The 19,924-nt window shown below is 34.7% G+C and overlaps 1 protein-coding gene across 3 annotated transcripts in view; it reads left to right on the top strand.

Annotated features, from left to right (window-relative positions):
* The first annotated feature begins 4,885 nt into the window (after nt 1-4,885).
* Nucleotides 4,886-19,924, top strand: part of POF1B (POF1B actin binding protein) — a 92,581-nt gene continuing 77,542 nt past the window's right edge. For 2 of the 3 annotated variants that reach the window (XM_019631689.1, XM_019631687.1), the window contains exons 1-2: nt 8,282-8,402; nt 8,521-8,847. In XM_019631689.1, coding sequence (XP_019487234.1) covers nt 8,560-8,847 — 288 coding nt within the window. In that variant the 5' untranslated portion in view covers nt 8,282-8,402; nt 8,521-8,559. Of the gene's footprint in view, nt 5,014-8,281; nt 8,403-8,520; nt 8,848-19,924 lie in introns of those variants that run through there. The other variant, XM_019631688.1, reaches the window with a different exon arrangement.

Genomic DNA, 19,924 nt, shown 5'->3' with positions numbered 1-19,924 from the left:
ATAATGTTCTCTAGTTCCATCCATATTGTTGCAAAGGGTACTATTTCCTTCTTCTTTATAGCTGAATAATACTCCATTGTGTAAATGTACCAAAGAAACTTTGGTACATTTACACCATTCATCTTTTTTGCACGTTTACATCCAATGGTTCCAGCACCATTCATTGAAAAAATTCACCTTTCTCCGTTGAATTGGCATTACATCTTTGTCAAAAGTTGATCAACCATATTTGTGTAGGTCTCTGTCTGGACTCTCTCTTCTGATTCTATTTATCTATGTATATATCTTTTCTCCAATATCATACTTTCATTTTTTTAATTATTTTTTTCCAGTTACAGTTGACATTCAATATTATTTTATATTAGTTTCAGGTGTACAGCATAGTGGTTAGACATTTATATAATTTATGCAGTGATTCCCCGATTAGTCTAGGACCCACCTGGCATTATACATAGTTGTTACAACATTATTGACTATATTCTCTATGTTGTACTTTAAACTCCCATGACTATTTTGTAACTATCAATTGGTATTTCTTAATCCCTTCACCTTTTTCACCCCACTCCCCACTCCTTCCCTCCTCTCTGGGAACCATTAGTTTGTTCTCTGTATCTATGAGTCTGTTTCTGTTTTTGTTTATTTGCCTGGTTTGGAAGTTCCTCAAAAATTATAAATAGAACTACCTACCTTATGACCCAGCAATTTCACTTCTGGGTATTTACCCAAAGAAATCCAAAACACTAATTTGAAAAGATATATGCATCCCTGTGTTCATTGCAGCACTATTTACAATAGCTAAGATATGGAAGCAACCCAAGTGCCCATCAGTAGATGACTGGATAAAGAAAATTGTGGTATAGATATACAATGAGATATTACCCTGTCATAAAAAAGAATAAAACCTTACCATTTGCAAGAACATAGATGGACCTAGATGGTATTATGCTGAGTGAAATAAGTCAGACAGAGAAAGACAAATAACATATGATGTCAATACTACACTTTATTGATTATTGTAACTTTATATAGTATGTCATAATATTGAACAGTGTGTGTCCTCCAACTTTGATCCTTTTATTTTTAAATTAGCTAGCTCTTCTAGTATCTTTATCTTTCCACATCATTTTAAAAATCCATTTGTGTATATCTACAAAGAATCTTGTTGGGATTTTTATTGGTATTGCATTAAGTTGATAGATCAATTTGGAGAGAGTTGGCATCATAATTATATGGAATCTTCTGATCCATGAACATGGGAACAGAATATCTGTTCTTTTATTTAAGCCTTATTTGATTTGTTTCATTAGCATTTAGTAATTTTTAGCATGCAACTCATATATTGATATATAATTTAATATTTCATTGGGGAGTATTGTGAATGTTATTGTTTGTTTTTATTTCAATTTACATGTTTTATTAGTAATGCATAGAAATACTACGACTTTTTGTATGTTCATCTTGTATCCTGCAGTCTTCCCAAATTCACTTATTAGTTCCAAAATGTTTCTTATAGCCTCCTTGGGATTGTATACAAAAACAATCATGTCATATGTGAATACAGGTAATTTTATTTTATTTTTCTTTCAAATTTTAAATCTTTTTATTTCATTTTATTCCCCTTTTCCGTTGTCAAGAACTTCATTACAGCATAGGGAATAGAGTCAATGGAATTGTAACAGCTATATACAATGTCAGAGGGGTAATAGATTGAGGGAGGGGACTTATCACCTTGTGAAGGACGTAAATGTCTAACTATTGCATTGTTTTGTACACCTAAAACTAATAAAAATGTAAAAAAAAAAGAACTTCATGTATGATATTAAATAGAAGAGTAGACATCCTTGCTAGTTTCTAATTGCAGGGGGAAAGCATTCAGTTTTTCACTATGAAACATGATATTTGCTGTAGGTTTTTTGTTGATGCCCTTATTCAGATTGAGGAAATTTTCTTCTTTTCCTAGTTTACAGAGGTTTTTCATCAGGGATGAATGTTGGATTTTGTCAAGTGCTTTTTCTGCATCTACTGAGATGACTGTATTTTTTAAATTCTTTTTTGGTTTGTTAATATGGTGAATTATATTGATTGCTTTTTTATATAATGTTGAATTAGTCTTGCATTCCTGGGATAAACCCCACTTGTTCATAATATATTTTTCTTTTTATAGATTGTTTGATTTTAATTGTTAATATTCTGAGTTTATGTTCATGAGGGTTGTTGCTCTGTAGTTTTTTTCTTGTAATGTCTTTGTCTGTTTTTAGTATCAGGGTAATGTTAGCCATAGAAAATACATTAGGAAGTGTTCCTCTTCTATTTTGTGGAAGAGATTGTATAGAAAATATATTGATTTTTCCTTAATGTTTGGTGGAATTCAGGATTTTTCTTTTGGGGAGGTTTATTATTATAAATTCTAGTTCTTTTATAGATACAAGGTTAATCCATTTATCTATTTCATCTTGGGGAAGCTATAGTACTTTGTGGTTTTCAAGTAATTGGTACATTTATTCTAATTTGAAGAATGTATGTGCATCAAGTTGCTCATAGGGTACTTCATTATCTTTTTAATGTCTGTAGTGTCAGTAGTGATATCTCCTCTTTCACTCACAATTTTGGTTTTTTTAATTTTCTTTTTTCTTTATCTTGTTAGAGGATTATCAATTTTATTGATTTTTTTCAAAGAACCATCTTTTGGCTTTATTGATTTTATCTGTTCTTTTTCTGTTCCTAATCTCATTGATTTCAGTTCTTATGTTTAGGATTTCCTTTCTTCTGTTTGCTATGGGTAATTTTTTACATGTATTTTAAATAATGTGATTACATTTAAAATTACTCCTTATAACTTCTCTGCATTACAACACAGATACCTAGAACATACATCACAGGACTTTATCTTTTAACTAAGCTCTTCCATCCTAGTCAAGCTTTTTAAATTATAAATGACTGCCTTACAATCAAGTTTCATTCTATCTCCTTTTTTTAAAGATGATTGAGCTTTGTCTGTGACAATGTCATCTGGCCTTTCCCCACTTCTATTCCCTCATTTAATACTTTCTACTAGGCAGATTTCTATGTGCAAAACCATGGCAAGCCCTTCCTTCCTTTATCCCAACTCAAATCTAGAGCACAATGTTAATAATTGCCATTTATTTTGTAGCTACTAGGTACCAGACTCCATGCTAAACATTTTACATGTATTTTATCTAACCTACATAACAAGCCCTTTGTTAGTGGCTATTATCCACTTCATTAAGAATAACAGAAGCTCAGAGATGTAACATGATTTACCAGTCCACAACTATGATGTGTTAGAGCCAAAATTTAAATATAGGTCCATCTCAGTGCAAAGCTACACTCATCAACACTGAACTATATAACATTCTGATATACTCCTATATTCTTTTTATTAAAATAAAGATATTTTATTTTTAATATTAGAATATCTTAGATACCTATAACTAATATGCTACACTATAGTTTGTTCTCATCTTAACTTCTCCATCTATGCAGAAAAATTTGACTCTTATCCAGGGTTGTAGCCCACCTCTTCTTCCTCATAGGCTTTTTATGACACATTCTTGAACTGCTTACAAATTTTTACCTAATACATTGGAAATATCATCTCTTTGGCACTATCATTTTCTTCTTTTGTCCAAGCCTGCCACCAACATACTGCCAGAATTCAAGGATTTTCAAACTTTAGTGTGCATAAGAATCATCAGGAGGGCTTGTTAAACAGATTGCTAGGTCCCACTCCCCAAAGTTTATGACTCAGTAAACCTCAGGTGGGGCCAAAGATTTGCATTTTTAATAATTTCCCTGATGAAGCTGGTGCTTCTGTTTCAGGGAACTTACTTTGAGTATCACTGGTATAGTGATGTGGCTGATCAAACGTCCTGTAGTATGTTTTCATGATATTGGTAGAATAATAAACTAGCTATGAATTCCCACTTACTTTATGAGTTTAGTTTAAAGCATATGAAGGGAAAAGCATAAAGAAGAAAAAAATCTGAATAACATAAGTCACTGAAGTTATTCCACACAAAATATACTCCATCACCAATAAAACTTGAAAAACTCTACACATCATTGATCCATTTAGAAGACCACAGTACACATTAGTTCATGAAAGGCTTTAAATATTGTATGTCAACTATAGTTATATATACACATATAATCATGGGACGTGGAGTAGAGAGTGGGAATAGAGTCAATGGAATTGTAATAGATAAGTATGATATCGGGGGTCGTAGGGCAGTAGATGGGGGAGGGGGGTTGTTTCTGTGTGAAGGGTGAAAAGGATAACTATTGCATTGTTCTGTACACCTGAAACTAACAATAAATAATTGTCAATAAAACTACTTCTCAAATTATACTCAACCAAAAATTTCTTAAACTCCTTTGGTCATAAAACACTATTCTAGGTAGAATATACATTGTAGACTAGTGTTACTCAGGACATAGTGTGATAAATGCTGCTCTAAAGTAATGTTTTTTTTTTAAAGGAAAGGTTCAGACATCCCTGGGTACCTGCCAGAATCAGAGAGGCTTGGTGCATGTTCAACTGCATTCAAATAACACCAAAGAGTTATTTACTCTGTTCAGAATCTAAGCCTGGTTTTCTCTAGTATGGCTCTTTGAACATTGGAATTATTTCTGAGCAAAATAATGCCATAGTTAAAATGTACTTAAGGATAGAGACAGAAATCAAGACAGGGGATATCAAAGGTCTTTCAGGGGTCACCTAGTTCTATTTTAAATATGTGTGTCATCAGACACCTGATAATCTGATGGAGACTTTTGACTTGAATTGATGTCAGACTAAGCTGTTCAGTTTGTAAACTTTGCCTTTCATTTCTTTTTTAATCAAGACAATAATTTTTTTCAGATCTGATATTCTGAAACACTGCCCAGTCTGAAGTTTCCCAACAGCAGTTAAGCAAGCTCAACTTCAAGTTCTGTCAGAAGACTGGAATGGGGTTCTGCTGGATCAAGTAACTTGGACTTATTTAGTGAAACGTAAGTGCTTTCATACAACCATCTCGCTATCTTAGGCTTCACTCCCTCTGACCAATGCTTGTTGACCCTTTCCTTGTGAATGTGCTTTTCCTTTATCAGAGAGAAGGCAGAAGTAGAAAGACTTAAGTAACCACTTTACCTATACTTTGACATTATACCATTAGCCTCAAGCAGTGGGCCAAGACTAGAGATAGATTTGAATGTCATCCTCATAAAACAGGAGGTGGAGTACAAGATTATTTATACACACAAAAACTCCACTACTGATGCTGATGAAATTCATTTGATACTAAATTTATAGTTACCTATGTTGTTTAATATTTTAAGATAATTCTGTACATCAATTTTGATAAATTAATGATGTATTTTACATTAAGCTTTAAAAAAACCAAGCCTATAGCCTCTTGGGAAACTCACATTTGTTTTTCAAAGCCACAAAAATCACACCACACCGTCTTTGAATAATACATTTAAAAATCTTAAATCCAGATAGTGTAATACAATTAACAGGCACTTTCACATTTGATCCTAATAACAATCTTATGAAGTAGGTGAAATCAGGACTTTTTCAGATGGCTTTCAAAACTGCTTAGTGAAAATGTAAATCACTGTTTTTGTTTTGGTTTGGTTTGGTTTTTTGCCAATAATGTATAGGGTAGACATTCCTGATCCTCACTTCATCCTTTACTCCAAACATCAATATGGGAATTTTTATTTTCTACTTTATTTATGTCTTTAGTTATTTGAATTTTTAAAGCATTAATTATTTTAATAATCAGAAACAATAAAGATTTTTAAAAATCTGTTAGAACTGAATAGCTTCTCAAGGGATATCAGTTCTAAGGGGAAATAAAATCTATCATTATAAATGAGGTTTTTTGTTTTTAGTACTAAACACAAAATACCTATATTACTGAATGAAACACAATAACTGTCAGAAATATAATTAAGGATTCTCTGAATGAGTCTGGAGCTGAGAACAAGGAATCAACTCTTACTACCCTATCCACCAATGTAAGAAGGGAAACATAATCATGAAGCTTGCAAAATGCAGTGTCAATCCCTTGGACTTTAAGAAGAAAACAGGGCAAGTACTATGATAAAACAGTCAAATATATTTATAGATATTTATTAATAAAAAATAGGTGAGTATTGGCATCATCTATATAAAGAAGAAATAAAACAATTGCAGAGGCAGATCTTGAAGGTACAAATAAATTCTCACAGAAGGAGTAGAAACTTTGGTGAGAATGATTGATTAACTTCTCTGAGGTGAACAAGGGTGATCAACATGAGCTTCACAGTTAAATGTGATTTGTCTTCCAGACTGCGACTAACCTCATTTCTTATATACTATCCATGAGCTTCAAGCTCTTTCCTTCATGAGAGATGGGGAACCCTGATGGATGAGGTTCAAGTATTGAATGAGGGTAGGTTTCACACATTAATTTTTGCCCAGCTGCATTTGGGTGGCTGCCTTCAAAATACCATAAAACAAAGAAATGTGGAGGGATGGTATGATCACCATTTAACTGAAGAAGGGATTTTTATTCATCATGTCAATCTCTTACTTTATTTACTAGGTCACCTTTTGGCTGCAGATATTAACAGCACTGTGTTTATGTGTTCATGTGTTTGTGTTTTAAATTCAGATTTCAACAGTCAGAGCTGACTAGGTGACCCCACTTAACACCCATTCCCTGGTCACACATAAAGCTTATTCAAAATGATACTGCTAATGATATTAACCAATTTTTGCTCTGATATTTTGCTAAGCTGTTCGGTAGGTCATATGTTTCTAATTAATTTTTTATTGATTCTTGAGGAACAGCATTCAAATGAACAAGGATTAGATTTGAAAGCTCTGCATACAACACACAAATTTAAATGCAAACATTCAATAAATTATTTTAAAGAGTTTTTAAGGTTGATTTTCAGAATTTTGGATACTTCTCTCCCATAAAATATCCAAAGATACCTTTCAAAATCACTTACAAGCTAGCAGTTCAAAACTGCTTTTTTTTTATTTTTCCATCTAGATGACTTATTAGATAAGCAGATGCAGAATACAATTTTAAAATTTATCTAGCAGTATAATATAGATAAGAGCTTTGACTCTAAAATGAGTTGCCCTATGTTCAAATCCCAGACCCACCATTTACTCATTTTCTAACTTTAGGAAGTTTTTCAACCTGTGTCTGTGCCTCAGTTCCTCACCTATCAACCCTCATAAAGTCGTGAGGATGACAGATAATCCATGTAAAATTTCTCCCAAAGCACCTAATTATAGTGAGTGACCAGTAAGTCCTACCTTTTGGTTCACTCAGCAAATAAAAGCTAGCTAGCCAGCTCTATGATATTCACCTCCCCTCCAGAAAGATGGTGGTATGCTAGATTTTATGGTGCATATATACACACAATAGAAAGACACTCTTCTGAAGACACCCTCAGTAAATATTCTAGAGTTCAGTGGTACTGAAGTATCTTGCAAGGCAAGATCTGGTGGGTTAAGTAGGAGTTATGATTGTAATTTCAAATAGTAATAAATATAAGTGTTGAGCACGTTTGAATCTCATTATATCAGATAAGGCACCTCTCAGGACTTTCAGCTCCCTTAATAACCAGATATTAAAAAGGCAATCAAACTCAGTGTTTCCTACAGCACAAATAAAGTCAGGGTGTATTCTTTTGTAAAAATGCAAAAGAATGAATATAAATGTTAAAATGCAAAGCATTTGTGGAATTGTTAGATTTTTCTTGACCTATCCCCCATGTAGAAACGTCGATTCAATCATTTAGACAAATCTACTTCAATGTAAGTTAGAAAGCCATGCTAGGCCTGGAGCAAGATAAACAGGTCCATAAATTAGAGTTGCCAGAAAGAGACCCCATAGTAATCTCCCTTAACTGCAATTATCAGCTGGGTTTTGCAAAGAATGAAAATGTATCTGTGAATTAGTATGTCCCTAGGCTAATACCTTATATTTTGGTCTGGAACTCTGGAATGATAGTAGTCATACCTTTGCTAAACTTCAAAAGAACCACGTCAAAGCCACTTTCGTGTGACGTCTGTGACTTTTCATTCTCTAATAAGTTTTCAGTAAAAGTGAACTTCCAAATCTGTGAACTTGGAAGCTCTGGCCTCAGCCCTAAAGTTCCCCATTTCTGCTCTTTCCAGATTCCCTTACCTACTGGGCCGTGTTGTAGCTATCTCCGTGGCAAAGCAGGGCCTCTCCTGGCAGGTAAACCTGTCTGGTGAATCCACCCCTCAGGGGCGTGTCCGTACCATTTCCTGGAGCAATCTCGCAGGGTGGCTCCACTTTCCATTCGCGCTCAAATACTTTGTTGCCTTCCCTACAGCTGCCAGATCTGCTCCTGCTGCTGCTCAGGTAACTCATTTCTCTCTGGCACCACTATAGGCAGAGGTGGTTGATAAAAGTCTTGTACGTGTGCTTGTCTGCCTGCCTTCCTATCTCTTCCTTTCATTATCCTTTGTTTGTTCCTTAGGGAAAGCATCTAGAGAGCACCTTGCTGACCACTGAGAAGATGATGAGCTCAAGCTATTGGAATGAGACAAGCAGCAGCAGCAGCTGTGGGACTCAGCAGCCCTCAGAGGTGCTGCAGTGCCAGCCCCAGCATTACCACTGCTACCATCAGTCAAGCCAAGCCCAGCAGCCTCCAGAAAAAAATGTAGTGTATGAGCGAGTGAGGACCTACAGTGGGCCCATGAACAAGGTGGTTCAGGCCTTGGACCCCATCGGCTCACGGGAAGTGCTCTCCCCTCTCAGAAGTGCTTCCTCCTACCAAAATTTGGTTTGGAGCGACCATTCCCAGGTACCACAAAGACAGCTGTGCCAGGAGAGTAGATAGGAGAAACCTTGAACTTAATTTCTTTTTTTTTCTGCTTCTCTGCCTCTGTTATAAAAGGTGTTATCGCTTGGTGGATTACAGCTATATATGCAATGTATAGTCACCCAAATTCTATGTCTTGGTTGTTCTTTCATTTACTAGTGCCTGTGGTTGCTTGTTTACCAGTTCCAATGATTTTCATAATCTAACAAGAGCATAGGATGGCTCGTTTTTTGTTGGATTTAATTGGAATATCTGGTCTGAGGTATTCTTTTGCCCCTACTGCAAAGCAATCCTCAACTTGAATACAGTAATTTTTATAGAATAGGTTTCCACTGCCTCACTTTATATCAGAAGTAAACAGATTTTTTATATGAAAAATGGTGGTTTAGGAACAATGGCATATATAGAGTGATGAGCAAATATTTGTGTTTAACAAATAGTATGCTAGTCCAGGATAAATGACCAGCACAAATCTCTGTTTGAATTGCCATATGTGTTTCATCTTCCCAAAATGACACATTGGCTCCTGTATAGCTAAGGTGAATAATTTATGAATATTTGTAGAAAGAGTATTGAAAGACTGGATACAGGATTAGGGATGGCAAGATGTAAGCAACTGTTATATAAAAGCTAAAAAGGGTGGAGCTCTAAGACACCCTTTGAAATGAAATAAATTTGTTTTTAAAGGGGTTATTTCAGCATTGGTATTGTGCTAATAATCATGCCAATGAATACAAAGGAATATTGCAAGAGTATATAAAATTAACAACTCCATGTTTTATTCTTTGACTCTCTTTGCATTGATTTTCATGTCTTTAAGCTTTCTAGAAACTTCTGTCCAAACTGAAATTATGCTTTCAAGATACAATTTGTACTGTGAAGAGCTCAAAAAATTGGAATATTATCATACCAATCTGAAATAATATGGATTATTTTCCCCCAAACTACCATTTAAAATAAGTTATAAAGCAACATTTCTAAAGTAATGAAACTATTTTTTAAAGAATTTTAAAAAATAAAATATAACCCAACAACTACAAAGGCCACAATCTTATTCTTTTATTAATATTTCACCCCTAGCTTGTTGAGGAAAAAAAATATGAAGAAAAATCCAGGATTTACTGTGAATAATTTCTTGGTTGAGAAAAACTCTATACCTATATTGAAATTAAAGAGAATAAAAATATAAGGTTAAAAATACTAGTTTGTATAAGTGATAATAATACAGATGTACATTCCAATGTCCTGTATTAGATGCTAATGAACAACAAAGTGTGTGTCACCTATGTTTCTTAGTAGCCCCAAAACAATACAAAGGTCAAAAACAACAGTTACTATTATCATAGCCATGCTAAAATCACCTCATTGGTCATAGTTATTTAAACAATTAACTTATTTTCTTATCAACTTGTTAGTAAAAGAAAGATGAATAGATAAAAATGTAATAGCAGAAATTTGGCAAATTATAAATATTGACTTCAGAACAATTGACTTCAGATCACATTTTATTGTATGCTCCTTAGTTCAGCTTGCCTTTTTAATAATCCTTGACCAAGCTGGTTGAGCATTTTACAAGACTTTCCTTCTTACTACCTGATATTTGTTAAAGTGATCCTTACAAGACTATCTCCCTCCTAAAACGTAGTTCTCCATAGAGGACTTTACAAAGAACTTTAGGGACAGAAAGTATGGCCACAGAAACAGATGAGATTGGAACGGAGGTTGTTGTGAAGTCTGAAGTTATTTATAATTGAAAAGAAAGAAAAATAAAGGCTAGGTGAGGATGAGGGAGGTGAGGTTCTAGTTTTGTGGTAAAGGAAAAAAATAAAAAGCTTCATTCCCTTAGTGAAACAAGAAAAGAGGAAATTTGGCTATAATATTTCAAACTGAGTTAGATGTCAAAGGGCATTCACAAATCCACTAAAAGATAATTTGCCAAGAAAGCTTTTAGATAGTTACCACAAAGAATATGACTAGAAAACTCTTCTATTTTATTTTGCTTTCTCCTTGTTTATTGTCAGGATGGCATTGTGTAAAGTAGGACCTAGATTTCATATGAAATTACCTTCATGCTAACCAAATGGGTAAGATGTGGCGGCAGGCAGCATTGTGTACCATGCAAAGCACAAGCAAGCAGTAAATATTACTCAAAATCCTGTTTTAGCTTGTTTTATATTTTCATAAAGTCTCTCCATAATATGCCATGTTTCAAAGACATTTTCGGTTGGTATGTAGCAATTAATCCGATGCTAGACTTTGTGACCATGGCACCTAAGAATATGGATGGGTATTATAATCAATTGTTGGTCATCATGAATTCCATTAAACTTTTACCTTAATTGTTTTTTTAGCATTTTGGTGTTTGGATGACATTCAGAGAATTCATAAAATTTAAATATATATATTGCATGTTCCCTTCGAGAAACCGAAATTGATGCCACTCTGCATTGGTTCCTGAATCTTAATTGCAGCTTCTGTAGCAGACATTTTAGATTCAACCAAATGCTTTTTGCAGCACTTTAGTATCTCCTATTTCTGGCTTTTTGATACACAATTTTCCTCTATTGCTTTCTTGTGTGCTAAAATTATGTAAACATATTTTAAATTTCTCCAGATATAATGTTGCTTTGCTTCTTGCCTATATTTGATCATTCATAAAATATAGAATCTCTCAGTTATTATTTTTTCTGATTGATAGAGTGTTCCTCAGAAAACATTTAATGTAGAAAACCAGTTGCTAGTAGAATTGTCTAAATTGATGGTAGAATTAAAATTACTAGGTTTATCCATATAAACAGGTAAAATCAAACACAAGTATGATCAAAGTCATAGATGCATTTTAGAACTGAATGTGATATTACAAATAAATGGAGTTCTAGAAACTACATAACAAAACAAAAAAATCCTTATCGCTTAAACTTTAAAAAGCTTAAATATTAACCTACCATCATAACTCGAAATTAAATACCACCTTAAGTGAACAGCATTGATGTGAATTACTCATTGGATATATATTTTTCCCTTCCATTAATTTAGCTTTGCATGAAGTTCAAGATCTTTTTCATGTATTCAGAGGAGCTCTGCTGTGTGAGAGAGAAATGGATCAAAATAAATAAAATATTTTTAATAGCAGTCATTCATTGAACAGATATTTATTAAGTGCTTATTACATAGGAAGCATTGTGATTATCTGAATAAATACAATTTTCTTATCCAGGGAGAGGCCACAATAAGGACAGACATATAGGATCTAGTCTGTAGGTGACTCATATTTTATTTTAAAATATTATTTTGTGCTTTGGCCATCGATTATTTTATTGAATAAAACAAGGCTTGGTGTAAGAAGGGACCTTTTAATGTATGTGTTCTAGGGGTTACCACGCTTTATAATTTGAAACTTGAAACCAAATTCAACTCTAGAGAGCAGCCCAGGGGAGAATGTGTGTTTATAAATAGCCTCTACTCTCAATAATTACCCAGCTTGGGCTTATCTTTGTTATATGATTTTTTTTCCTTTTTATTTGTTACAAACATTGTGGATAGCTCCCTTACTGTGCCAGGATTTCTATACACTATCAGAAAATTTTCCTGTTCTGTGAGGAGGGATGTGTTGCTTTGATAAATTGTTGTTCAAGGGCGTGGTATGTTCATGGGAGCGGTCACTAAAGTGAATGATTGTTCAGGGAAGTATGCTGCCTGAAAAAGGAATGCGGTCATAGGATAAAGAGGCCCACGTTTTCAGCTTTGGTCATCTCTTTTGTGCTTACTATTAAATGAAGGTATAGAAATTGTGAATGCAGCTAATTGCTGGGTGAAAATGCCCATGCCAGTTGTCTTTGTCTCTTGTTTAAGGGAGGTCTGATAAATTGCTGGGGCTGTTTTCAGTGAATGGCACTCACAAGCTGCGTGCGTGCGTGCGTGCGTGCGTGTGTGTGTGTGTGTGTGTGTGTGTGTGTGTGAAAGGGGAGGGGTATGGGGCAAGGGGAAGGGAGGTGAACTTGTCCTTTAACTGTTGTGATCCACATTTTTCTTGACGATTCATGATAAAACAACTGGGAGATTTGCCATGCTCTTAAAACCCATTTAAAAGTGAAAACCTTTCTAAACAAGTCTATTTGAACTAGCTTTTCCGTCATACCAACAGCTATTTAAATAGCTATCCTTTTTTTACTTCCAGTGGAGCATATATACTCTCGTTTTTTAAAGACAAATAGCATGCACTATAAAGAGACTGTATACTTTGTTTTTCTTTCCTAGTTTCCTTCAGGAAAAGAAGAGAAATGATCCTAGAATGGATCTCTTAAATGAGAATTTCTGTTGGATGGGAGGGATGAGGGGAAGTATTGGGTTATTGGGAAAGTAATAACGCATTTTTGCAATGAAAAACAGAAAAAATACGTCATGAATTTTCTGACAACCAATAGTTCTATTACTAGCACATTCTAGTAATTTCTGTTGCTTTCTTTTTATGAGAACAGAATCACATATTTTAATTAAGGAAGTGTTTGCTTCATTTAAAGAGAGAGTATTATAATTTACATGTTTCTTTCTGTACAAAGTTCAGAACAACATCTCAACAATAACCTAAGGCAGGTGTTTAACCATGCTACTGGCTTTGAAAGGTTCTAACAAAAGCATCCATCATTCTATTCAGGAAATTTATTCAAATGGCAGTTTGCCTCGGTGAATTCTGTCAGCATAAATATAAGGTGGTTTGTAAAGCAATTGCCCCTTTGGAAACTGTTTGGTCTAGAATGTTCCTAAGTCACTATTATTACATTCAGTGATTTTCATAGTCATCAGGACTGACAAGAGTATCCACAAAGCTCCCATGTTTTCTTCCATTGAACATAATATTATTTGTTTTTAAGTAAAGTTTTAAAATTTAAATTAGACAACATAAAATAATCCCATGTTCGTTTCAACAAGCTTCCAAATTTTTACAGAACAAAGTCCTGTACTGCGTATGTAATCTCTGTTTTATTACCTAATTCTCATTCCTAGCAGTCTCACCATCTTGCCTGTATCTGCTGCATGAAGGTCTTGAACTCTTTGATCAGAGCTATCAATAGGAAAATGAAAATCAATAGCTATTGACTGAATAGGTTCATATTTTACACAGTCTAAAGATCAATCACAGAGAACATTGTGTAGAAATAATGGCCATACAAATGAATCTGTGTGGAATGTCTCAGGGAAAGCTGCAAATAATAAATATGCAGTGATGGGGAAGACTTTGGCAGAACCAAACTATGAACAGTCTAGTGTAGTGGCTAAGAGTATAGGCTTCAGTTTTAAATTTCTTGGGCTTAATTCCTGGTTTGAGGGCTTCCTAGCTATATTCCTCAGTTGCCTCATCAGTAATATGGGGCAATAATGCTTAACTCATTGGATTGCTGTTACAGTCAAATGCAGTAATGAATGGTGGAAAACACACAACACTGTGCCTGACATATAGTGTTAATGCTATATTACCTAGAATAAATTACTTGACCTCTCAAGACCTCAGTGTTCTTATTTGTAAAGTGAGGCTAATAATACTGTGTTTCCCCATGTATAAGACACACCGTTTTTTGAACAATTGGGGGTCTAAAAACTAGGTGTGTCTTATACAGTGGTTGTAGATTTTTTTACTTGCATTTCCCGCTGAGGATGAGGCAATCTATGAAGACAGTGATTCGTCATCAGACACAGATGAGGACAAGCTAATAGTTCGGAGTTTTGACAGTGATGAGGAGTTGTAACAATTTTATGATGAATAAAACTTGAGTTCAATAACTTTATGTAATACATTTTTTTTCAAATTTTGGGCCCCAAAATTAAGGTGCGTCTTATACATGGGAGCGTCTTATACATAGGGAAATATGGCACCTTCCTTCTGGGTTGTAGTGAGTATTGAATGAGATAACATATGAAGGTATCCAGCACAATGTCTAGCACAGAGTTAGCACTTAATAATTCTTTCCGTTAGTCTTATTAATTTATAAAAATATAACCACAAAAGCTCCTAGGTGCATAGTCAAAATAAGTTAATAAACTAAATGATTAGTCTATAAAGTAAGAATTCACTTCACACTAGAAAGATTAGGTAAACACATGCTTGAAAAGCTTATTAGGTCTCTACTAGCTAAGAAACACTAATGAGGAAAAACATTAAAACAATTTTCTAATACTCATGGTATATGATCAAAAGACTGGAACAGCAGGAATATATTTATAATGTTTACAGGTATAAATATCCTTAAGAAGGATATTTGGAACTTCTCATACTCTTAGAGTCTTTGAACTTGAGCCTCAATATTTGAGATGGAGACTTTTTAGTCTGTGATTTATTTTCTTTTTCCTTTTTAAAATGTAGTGACTCTGAACATGAAAGCTTGCTTGCAGCCTGCCTATTACCAAATGTTTCCCTTAGAATTGCACCTTCAATAGGGTAGCATGTGGCTATTTACATTTAAATTAATTAAAATCAAATGAAGTTAAATACATATGCAGTTTCTCAGTGGCACTAGCCACAATTTAAGTGCTCAAACAGCCACATGTAGCTAGTGGCTACTGAATTGGGCAGCACAGATAAAGAACATTGTAGAGAGGTCTGCTGGACACTGCAAATCTATATATTCAACCTGCTCATTTAAATATAGAATTACCTCTGAAATTATCACATTCAAAGATATTCATGGTGATACAAATGTGTGAGCACAGTGCTGCAAACTTATGTGATCAGTTATAATGGGCAAATAGGAATGGAACAAAAAAATGAAGCCACAAACTCTCAAAGTATACATTTAGAGTGACTATTTCGGTAGAAGGAGAATTAAATTCATAAACCTTTAATACAACAGCTTGAATGAAAGAGTTTTATATATGTATGGATGTATCTATCCTTCTGTCTGTCAATCTGTATAATTTTCCCAGAACCTCACTTTTTGACAGAGCAAATGTCTGAGGAGAAAAAGATGAAAAATGAGCTCCCTTAATCAAAATGCATTTTCCATTCTTTTGGGCACATGATGTGAGTTTCATAGCTTTTCTGGAACTATCTATCTCCCTTAACCTACTGAATTAATTTTAAACTTTAGAAAGTAAAGTTCAAAAATCATTCTCATTTTTACAGATAAGATAACCAAGGCACAGGGATGTTATGTGACTTGCTCAAGTTCATACAGCTAGTATGTGGTAGAACTGGGATTTCAACCTAGCAGTCTAGTTCCAGGTCTATACTTGTAACCACCACACTATACTGTATATTCATAGTCTATACATTTGACTCTTATTTATGTCACAGTCTCCAATATCTGATCCTTATTTATACTTCATGATCCTTTTCTTATATGTGCTCCCATTATGAACCAACTAAAATCTTTTGGAACTTAAGCCAGAGCATAAATAAATAATGTAAATGAACATTTCAATGCTTTTAAAATATTATGTTGCTTATCAAGAAGGGAGATTTTTTTTTGTTGCTGTTCAGGATTCGTTTTTACATTTTCCTCATAAACTTTATTGATTGTTTTGTATCAAAATATATGAGGCTCCATCACTGGGTAATAAGTTGATTAATTCTTAGTTATTTAAAGACTCTTAAATGCATTACCAGAACTTTGATAGAAATATTATGAAGAAATAAAATCAACTTGTACCTTATTGTGGAATTTATGATCTCAGCAATAAAATGGCATTTGATTTGTAACTTAGAATCTTTTAAAAATCTTTTATAATCCAGTTCCAAGGTTAGGTTCAAACTCCTAGCCTTGATGTTCAAGGGCCTCCTTAGGACAGTCCCATTCTACTTTTATAGTTTTATCTCCCACTACCCACCTCCTCCCACCTGTGTTCCAGACACACTGTACTACTCTCTGTTTCTTGAACAAAGTGAGCATTTTGCTTCCCTCCCACCCTCACCTTTGTTCATTCCATTCCCTGCTCTGGAAACATTCACCCTGCCCTCACATTTCTGCTGGAATTTTACCTGTCTATCAAAACCCATCTGGAAAGTCGTCTTCTTCAAGACCTCTTCTCCAACCCTGAATCTTATTACCCTCTCCTCAGTTCTGTCCTTCATTCCCAAATCCATCCCAGATGTCGTCTCCTTTTAAAGCGAGTATCACTTTTCATTGTTTATCTATAAGTACTTATGATATCAAGTAGTATATTATTGCTGCAGTTCTTCTTCCCCTCCACCATGGACCATACACTTGTTGAGGGCTGAAATATTTTAAAATCAAAGTAAATGTTTTGGGGAAAAGAATGGAACTGAATTCTCTCTCTCTCTCTCTCTCTCTCTCTCTCTCTCTCTCTCTCTCTCTCTCTCCTCTGCCCTCGCCCCGCTCTCTTTGTGATTATGGCTTGCAAAAATATCTGAACGTGGCTGCCAACATTGGCTTTAATAAAGAATGACTAGGATTGTTTGTGGGTTTCACTCTTCTATGCCCTCTCTTTGAAATGAAAATGGAAAGTAGGATTCAAATTGCCTCTTTACAAAAGTGAATAACACGTAAAGTAAATATAAGGAAGCTATTTAATAAGTCAGTTTTCTGTTCTGGTTCCTGGGTCCCATTAAGCATCTGGATTTGATTTATTTATATTTGACTTATTCTTTTTTCCCTATGGACAAATATTGATGATTAGTTATTATGGCAAATGCTGTTAAAGGGTTAGTGATTCTGATCTGTCATCATATAATTTCCTTGGGATCTTGTGGTACTTACTTAAAGCAAATTAGCCTGAAAGTTCTAATTTACCTGCTTGTAAAGATATTCCCTCTACCTCCCTTGCTATTGAAATTCTGTCTAGGTGAAGTTTTTTTATTTATTGAGTCTTACTCAGCAACTCTGTAATTGTTTTCACATGTAAGTTATGTGAACTTACTTAGTAAGTTATGCCCCAAGATTCTCTCATAAAAACTACTAGTACTGTTCAGTACTCATTCACACACCAAAATACATTTAGAACTTCCCAATGAAAGATTTTTGTCCTTATGTTATTTACCCATTTCTCTCCTAACACAGACTTCAGCTTGGATGTATAGGTTCCTTCATAAAATCATTTAAAAATCTTCACAAACCTAATACATCTAAGAATATGTTCTCTCGAAAAGTTGCTTAAATTGCCTACACACACTTCATATCACTATTCTGCTCAAAAATCCTTCAATGACACTCTATAGATGTCTTTTTTTTTAAAGATTTTTTTTTGGGAATTGGTGGAGGGGAACAGCGCTGGGGAATCGGGAGAAGGGGAACAGACAAGTTGCTGTCCTTTTGTTCTTCAGTCTAGTTGTGGAGGACGTTGCTTCACTGGCCCTTGTTGGTATTATCATTGTGCTCTTCCCAGGTGAGGCAATCGCTTGCTGGCCATTGAATGGTGGCTCACGGCAGCTCATGGCAGCTCACAAAAGCTCAGGCCAACTGCCGGCCAGCCCCACTGCAGCCTACGTTGTCGCTGGCGACTCATGGCAGCCCAGCTCCAGGTCAAGCTATTGTTCACCATCTCAGCTGTAGAGGGCAAAGTGTCACTGACCCTCATGTGGGATCCAAACAGGGGGTCCTGCTGCTCAGAGCTGGTGTTCCAAACCAACTCTTAACCAATGCACCACTCGGCCGGCCCTCTACAGACTTCTTACTGTGACTTTCAAAGCTCTCTATTATCTGGCTCCTAGGAACCTTACTTCTTGGAAAATACCCTTCTAGTGTTCTATGTTTCAGCCAAAATGTAAACCATTTTTCTCTAAATATAGCCCCAAATTTTCCACAATTATGCTTTTTTCATGTTGCTATTACACCTGAAATGCTCCTACCCTCATCCTCATCAATATAGATATGCTGAAATTATAGCAGTTTTTAAAGACCTTCCTCAAATATAATCTTGTGATGAAATCTCAAATTGTCCCAGGCTGAAACTATCTCTTAGCCTTTGAAACATCAATAGTAAGTTCCTTATAGCTCTTATGGTACTTTATTGCTATTTACAATAGTTTTTACCCCCTAACTGATTAAAAGCTTGGTGAGAATAGAGAGTATACTCTTTTATATCTCTTTCAATACCATTACATGACAAATATTGAACAAATAACTTAGTTGCACATATAACTAATCCAATAAAAATAAATGCCTCACATTAATAGATGGTATGTTTTATTTTTCAAATGTTTTTACATAGGTTATTTACTCACTAGAACTCCAAAAATTAAGTAGGAAAAGCATTATTACAATCATTGTACAAATTGTACAGTGTACAAATAAAAGTAAGCATCATGTATTATTTGTTGTACAAATAAAGAAAAAGAGGCTTAAATAGCTCAAAATAAAATTTCCAAGTTAGAGCAGCTAATTAATGAACTCCCTGGGTTTAAGAACCAACTCTGGATATTTCCACTGTACCTGCTATCTCACTTAATTAACCTTAGTTAGATACTAAAATATTTTCAGTTTGAATAGGTTTATGTTTTTGGCTTCAGCAAATCATTTAATGACTCCCCTTATCATATTTTTTCCCATTCTAATGTTCCATTATCAGATGGAAAGTATCAAAAATACATTAGAGGACAAAAATAGTTTCTGTTCTGATTTTCAAGTTCTTACCTTGAAATAATCCTGGAGTTCACAGTATATCCTAAGTTTTTAAGGTTTCACTTCTACCTAAAGGAGAATAACACCTCTCTAGCTTCTGCTTTACCTTCTTCCTCCACTGCACTGAGCTACTCAAAAGCTCTCTCACTGAGGTGAGTAACTGAGAAACTGGGGCTATTTGCATTTCATATGATTTGTTAATGCTGAATAACATAGCTGTTTTAACAGAAAAAAAGATAGTTCTGTGACTAGTGAATTCTTCCTAGGGCAATCAGAGTTTCCCAGTTCTGATATAGAGTATACAAGGTATAGACAATTATCTCAAGTGATGTAGTGAAGTTATCCCAAAAAGCAGGCTGATTTTAATTCACTTTGATCTTAAAATTGGTAATGCCATATGTACTTTATACAAGGAGGAGGAGGAGGCGGAGGAGGCGGAGGGGGAAGAGGAGGAGGAGGAGGAGGGGGGAAGAGGAGGAGGAGGAAGG

This window comes from Hipposideros armiger, unplaced genomic scaffold (assembly GCF_001890085.2).
Source record: "Hipposideros armiger isolate ML-2016 unplaced genomic scaffold, ASM189008v1 scaffold_1037, whole genome shotgun sequence".
Classification (NCBI taxonomy): Eukaryota; Metazoa; Chordata; class Mammalia; order Chiroptera; family Hipposideridae; genus Hipposideros; species Hipposideros armiger.
This window is presented reverse-complemented; position numbering and strand designations above follow the sequence as displayed.